Source organism: Chironomus tepperi, unplaced genomic scaffold, assembly GCF_022539635.2.
Source record: "Chironomus tepperi strain 1889 unplaced genomic scaffold, CSIRO-AGI_Ctep_v1 contig_257, whole genome shotgun sequence".
NCBI lineage: Eukaryota > Metazoa > Arthropoda > Insecta > Diptera > Chironomidae > Chironomus > Chironomus tepperi.
The window spans coordinates 765,287-772,050 of record NW_027226379.1 but is presented as its reverse complement, the minus strand read 5'-3'; the positions used below and the strand labels follow the sequence as shown (position 1 = coordinate 772,050).

The following is a 6,764-nucleotide window of genomic DNA, read 5'->3' as shown; positions in this document are numbered from 1 at the left end:
AGCACAACAAATTATTAAAAAAGCATTTTAAAGCTTGATTTAAATGCTTTGTGAAAAACTAACATTTTTAAATCAAATGGCGTTTTTTTCTGAAAAATTTCGAAATATTTTCAAATTTTTTCGAATCAACGTTATCAATTCGATTAAATTCTTTAATACAAAAAAATGAAAAAAAATTTAAAGCGATGCTTTGAAAAAATTTAAATCAAACCGTTGAAAAATTTGAATTTTGAATAACCGTTAAATGATTAAATTCTTTATACGTTTATAAATTTATTAGGAATTGTTTTGTATTTTACAAGATCTTATTATTATGAGTCGGTTAATGAGATTCTACTGAATCGTGCTTTTTAGGTTTTATTGAATGACAGTCATCAGTAGAGTTGACAATAAATATTAAGAACAAGAATTTTAGTTGCCTTTAACCTGAACAACATGAATGAAAAAGACTTTAAAATTTGCTAATTTAAAAATAAATTTATTTGTTTGTTCTTTATTTGTTCCTTATTACTTTTTAAACCTATTTTAATCTTAAACATTTTATTTCAATGTTTTTCTATTTGTTTGCATTCTTACGAATATGATTATTGATATGATTGACTAAATGCTTCTTTTCTTTAATGAATTTTGCACACAAATCGCATTGAAATGATTCTTTTAGATGGACATTCCACATGTGCTTATATAAACTTTTTTTATCTTTGCAAAATGTTGGACATTTTTCACATTTTAGTGGATTTTTTATTGATGAAAACTTTTTGTCTTTATTTTCGTGAAATTTTTGATGTCCTTTGAAATGAGACTTATTATCAGTTGCATGATCACATCGGTGACATTGAAATGATTTCTGGCGATTTTTTTGGTGTGTTTTTTGATGACTTTTTAAATGATCTGCCCGATTGAATTTCTTTCCACAAATTTCACATTCGAAGCTTCCTGGATTTTCATGAATAGTTTTCTTATGACTGTTAAGTTCTGAGTTGACTTTAAACATTTTGTCGCATATTTCACATTTAAATTGCTTGTTATGAATTTTTTCGTGGGTGCTTAAAAGTTTTTTGGATTTAAATTGTTTGTCACAAATTTTACATTGGAATTGCTTCTCAGTTGCATGAAAGCTTCTTAAATGAGAATTCATGCACCTAAATTTAAACATTTTATGACAAATTTGACATTCAACCAATGGAAGATGACAGCTCATGTGTTGAAAAAGTTCACCTTTTCTTTTAAAAATCTTTCCATCAAAATCGCACTCAAATTGATCAATTTGTCCATCTGGATGTTTCTTCTTCATGTGAACTTCCAAAGATTGTTTTTTGAAAAATCGTCCATTGCATATTTCACAGTTAATGAGATCAAATTCAGTCGGATGAATATTCTTCATGTGCTGCTTTAAATAATATTTCGAATTACATTTTTTTCCACAAAACTTGCAAATATTCTTTCCTTTTTTGCAGCTTTTCCTTTCGTTTAATGAAGCTTCTTCAAACAATTTCAGCTGATTGTTGCCAAATTGATGCTTAATATCCTTCAAAATCACTTGACATTCTTTAATTTTTGGTGACCTTGGAGCTTCTTCCTCAACTTTTGATGTTTTTGCTTCGATTTTAAAAAAGTTTGTTATTTTTCTTGACATTTTTTAGTTAAACTGTCACTTGACTTTACGATGATATTTGTAATTAAAAAGAAATTTAAATCTAATTTATGCCTTAAATTTAATAAACTTTATTTGAGATTATTTTTAATAATTCTGTACAATTCTGAAACTATTTAACTGACACTATAAAGCTTATAAATGCTTCAAATATTAGCTAATTTACCTAACCTAAGAAAAATCTCAAAAGAAGTTTTTAAATCTTAAACATATAAAATTCTCTTAATTTTATTCAAATTTTATTTCATAATCAGTCATCATCAGTAACTAATTAAAAAAACTTAATAATGTCAGCAAAAATAACAAACTTCTTTAAAGTCAAACCAAAATCATCGAAAATTGAAGAAGACGAAGCAATACCATCGGAAATTCGAGTTTGTCAAGTGATTCTAAAGGATATTAAGCATCAATTTGGTAACAATGAGCTGAAGTTATTTGAAGAAATTTCATTAAATGAAAGGAAAAGCTGCAAAAAAGGAAAGAATATTTGCAAGTTTTGTGGCAAGAAATTTTCTTCGAAAGATTGTTTAAAGCGACACATGAAGAATATTCATTCTTCGGAATTTGATCACTTCAACTGTAAAATATGCAATCGAAGATTTTTCAAAAAACAATCTTTGGAAGTTCACATGAAGAAAAAACATCCTGATGGACAAATTGAGAAGTTTGAGTGCGATTTTGATGGAAAGATTTTTAAAACAAAAAGTAAACTTTATACTCACATGGGTTGCCACCTTGCATTAGTTGAATGTCAAATTTGTCATAAAATGCTTAAATATTTTTGCATGAATTCTCATTTAAGAAACTTCCATGCAACTGGCAATAACTTCAATTGCAAAGTTTGTGACAAACAATTTAAATCTAAAAATTTTTTAAGCGTTCATAAAAAAATTCATGACAAAAAATTTAAATGTGAAATATGCAACAGAATGTTTACAACAAACTCATACCTTAACTGTCATATGAAGAAAGTTCATGAAAATCCAGGAAGCTTCGAATGTGAAATTTGTGGTAAAAAATTCAATGAAAAGTCGAATTTAAAATTACATCAAAAGATTCACCAAAAAAATCGTTCTAAATCACTTCAATGTCACCGATGTGATCATGCAACTGATAATAAGAATTCTTTAAAAATACATCAAAAATTTCACGAACGTCAAGATGCAAAAGTTGCATCGATGAAAAATCCACTTAAATGTGAACAATGTCCAAAATTTTGCAAAGATAAAAGAACTTTATACGATCATATGCGACAAGTTCATCCAAAAGAAGCATTTCAATGCGATTTGTGTGCAAAATTCTTCAAAATCAAGTCTCATTTAGTCAAACATATCAATAATCATATTGGTAAGACTGCAAATAATTAGCATAAGGCTGTAAACTTAAATAAAAATCAGAAATATTAACATTTAATAGAAAAATGAAATAAAAATTCACAACAAAATAAGAAAATTTAAATTTTTTTGATTTATTTTATCCTTTTTGAGTCTTCACATTCTAGTCTAACATATTTACTTTACTTAAGAGCAATTTTGAATCGAAAGATTCCATCAAATTCCAGGTTTTTAATGATCTCCGGGCAACTGCAAAGTCGATTGACATTCACAGGTCTTCCTAATAACATGACCAGTCCTTCATAAGCTGTTTAAACACTGTAAATCAATAATTTTTTTCTTATATTGCCTGATTTACAGTTTCCGTCCAATCTAAGAACATAAAATATCTTTAGCTTCTGGAAAAATCAATCTGATGGTGGGATTCATGTTCGATCATTTGTGTTCATATGATTCTATATCTTTGACATCATTTGATAAGTAAGTAACTTGATATCATGTTTAATTAATAACTAGGATCTAGTCCAGTGATGGTCAACCTGTGTGTCGCGGCATACAAGTATAACGCCAGTATTTTTTATCTCCTACTGAACCTTTGATCAATAAATGAAATGTTGGCAACCAGCAATAGAGCCAGCTTCAAATGCCAACTAAGGCCAGCGAAGGAAGTAAGTAGTCTACTCGGGCTTATTTTAATGAGATTTTGGATTGTTCCATAAGCATTTCAAACTTAATAAATGCGGTTCCGTATATATTGCTTACTATTTAAAATAAAAGAAGTTAAAAGTTGATAGGAAAGGTCGCGTTTTTTGATTGACGTGTGGGGAAAGTTAGAGAATTTTTAATTTTTCTTTCAATTTTCATTTATTTTTTAAATTTTACAAAAAAAAGTTTGGAATTTTTTTTTTGTTGCTGCTTTTTGTTATTTATTTGCATCCTTTCCTTAATGTTAAAAAAACCATAATAAATTTGTAATATTCTCTAAATTTGAAAGTTTCTAGTTTTTCTACAGCACAAGAATAAATAAATTTTTTGTCTCAAGTTTTTAAAAAATTAAAATATTTTTATTATTCCTTAGTTTTTTTATTTTACTGATTATTTTTTCAAACTTTTTTAGTCATGCGGATGTGGTAGTCAATATGTTTAATTAAGTTGTTCTTAATTTTAGGTAAAATAATGCTTAAAAAATAGGAACAAGAGCAACGATGTTGTCTGAAAATGATTTATTGACATAACGGACCTAAAAGAATCATGCAATGCTACTTTTTCATTAGATCATTGAATGATGTTGAAAATAAAATTAAAGGTAAATTTTGAAACTATTAGGAAACTATGGTGGTAGTAGAAATCACAGCAATATTAATAATAGTAATGAATAACTTGTTGAAATTTAATTCTTAATTTATTTTTTTTTATTCAATTTTACACTTTTTGATTTTAATTTTTGTTCTTAAACGTTTGCAATCTTACGAAGATGATTCCTGATATGCCTAATTAAATTAAACTTAGTTTTGATGAATTTTGCACACAAATCGCATTGAAATGATTCTTTTGGATGTACACTCCACATGTGTTTACTTAAAGTATCTTTATCTCTGAAAAATTTTGGACACTTTTCACATTTAAGTGGATTTTTCATTGTTGCAAACTTTTTGTCTTGACGTTCGTGAAATTTTTGATGGAATTTGAAATGAGACTTATTATCAGTCGCATAATCACATCGATGACATTGAAGTGATTTCGGACGATTTTTATTGTGTGTTTTTTGATGAATTTTTAAATTCTGTTTTCATTGAATTTCTTTCCACAAATTTCACATTCTAAGCTTCCTGGATTTTCATGAATAGTTTTCTTATGATGGCCAAGATGTGAGTTGATTGAAAACATTTTGTTACATATTTCACATTCAAATTGCTTGTCATGAATTTTTTCGTGTACACTTAAATAACGTTTGGATTTAAATTGTTTATCACAAATTTTACATTGGAATTGATTCTCAAATACATGAAAATTTGTCATATGAGAATCAATTGACCTAAATTTTAGCATTTTATGACAAATTTTACATTCAATCAATGGAAGATGACATCCCATGTGAGTATAAAGTTTACTTTTTGTTTTAAAAATCTTTCCATCAAAATCACATTCAAATTGATCAATTTGTCCATCAGGATGTTTCTTAATCATGTGAACTTCCAAAGATTGTTTTTTGAAAAATCGTAGATTGCATATTTCACAGTTAAAGAGATCAAATTCAGTTGGATGCTTTAAACAAAATTTCGAAAATAATTCTTTTCCACAAAACTTGCAAATATTCTTTCCTTTTTTGCAGCTTTTCCTTTCGTTTATTGAAATTTCTTCAAATAATTTCAAGTCATTGTTACCAAGTTGATGCTTAATATCCTTCAAAATAACTTGACAGTCTCGGATTTCTTCAAATTTCGATGATTTTGGTTTGACTTTAAAGAAGTCTGTAATTCTTGCTGGCATTGTTAAGTTAAACTTTTCTTGATGCTATACTGATGTTGATTGATGTTAAAAACAATTTTCAATGCATCTTATACATTTACGTTTTAAAAACTTTAAATGAGATTTTCAGGTAGACTTAAACTTTTTGTGAACTTTTGATCATTCATAAAAATATTGTAACTTTAATTAGAGATTTGAGACTTAGTAAAGTAGAATTACACAGTAAAGTAGAATTACAAAAACTTTTAAAATGTACAAAGCAATCTGAAAAGATCCAGTAAAAGTAAACAAAAGATCCAGGATCGATTTTTTTTTCAATGTCTTTGTTAATTTCGTTCTGCGATATATTGGAGTTATGGAATAGTTGCATCGATGATCGTAAATAGATTAAAGTAGAGTTTTAACCAAAAATTGACCAAAAAATTTGATTAATTAAGCTATTTTTTTGAAAACAAGATTTAAAACTGAATTTAAAGAATAGAAAATAAATTTTTAATAATTAGTCTTTATTTGTCTTCTTAATTCAATTAATAATAATTTCTTAATTCAAGGTGAGAAGGCCTTAAGTTAAAAAACCTTATTGCGATCTTTTTGTAATTTTTCTAATATGAACATTGATATGACAAACTAAACTTTTCTTTGTCTTGATGAATTTCGCACACAAGTCGCATTGAAATGATTCTTTTGGATGTACACTCCACATGTGTTTACTTAAAGGATCTTTATCTCTGAAAAATTTTGGACACTTTTCACATTTAAGTGGATTTTTCATCGATGAAAACTTTTTGTCTTGGTTTTTGTGAAAATTTTCATGTTTTTTCAAACTATATTTATTATCAGTTGCATGATCACATCGGTGACATTGAAGTGATTTCGGACGATTTTTATTGTGTGTTATTTGATGGTTTTTCAAATTCGACTTTTCATTGCATTTCTTTCCACAAATTTCACATTCGAAGCTTCCTGGATTTTCATGAATAGTATTCTTATGCTGGTTGAATTTTGTGTTATTTACAAACATCTTATTGCATAATTCACATTTAAATTGTTTGCCATGAATTTTTTCGTGATTATTTAAATGAACTTTAGATTTAAATTTTTTTTCACAAATTTTACAATTGAAGTTTTTGCCAGTAGCATGGAAGTATTTTAAATGAGATTTCATGTAAAAATATTTTAGCATTTTATGACAAATTTTACATTCAATCAATGGAAAATGACATCCCATGTGTTTATGAAGTATACTTTTTGTTTTAAAAATCTTTCCATCAAAATCGCACTCAAATTGGTCAATTTGTCCATCAGGA

The 6,764-nt window shown here is 27.1% G+C and overlaps 1 protein-coding gene across 1 annotated transcript; it reads right to left on the bottom strand.

Annotated features, from left to right (window-relative positions):
- Positions 1–556: 556 nt before the first annotated feature.
- LOC139091649 (zinc finger protein 429-like) lies at positions 557–4,875 on the bottom strand. Its single transcript, XM_070641796.1, has 2 exons — positions 4,774–4,875; positions 557–1,387 (listed from the first exon to the last, which is right to left on the bottom strand). The coding sequence occupies exons 1-2, from the start codon at positions 4,873–4,875 to the stop codon at positions 557–559; spliced, it is 933 nt and encodes a 310-aa protein (XP_070497897.1).
- Positions 4,876–6,764: the final 1,889 nt, after the last annotated feature.

Coding starts and splice junctions, on each gene's coding strand:
- LOC139091649 (XM_070641796.1), bottom strand. CDS start 4,875: ATGTTTTCAATCAACTCACATCTTGGCCATCATAAGAAAACTATTCAT. Junction 1,388..4,773: donor GAAAGAAATTCAATGAAAAC/AGAATTTAAAAA, acceptor TATTTAAAGCAG/CACATGAAGAATATTCATCC.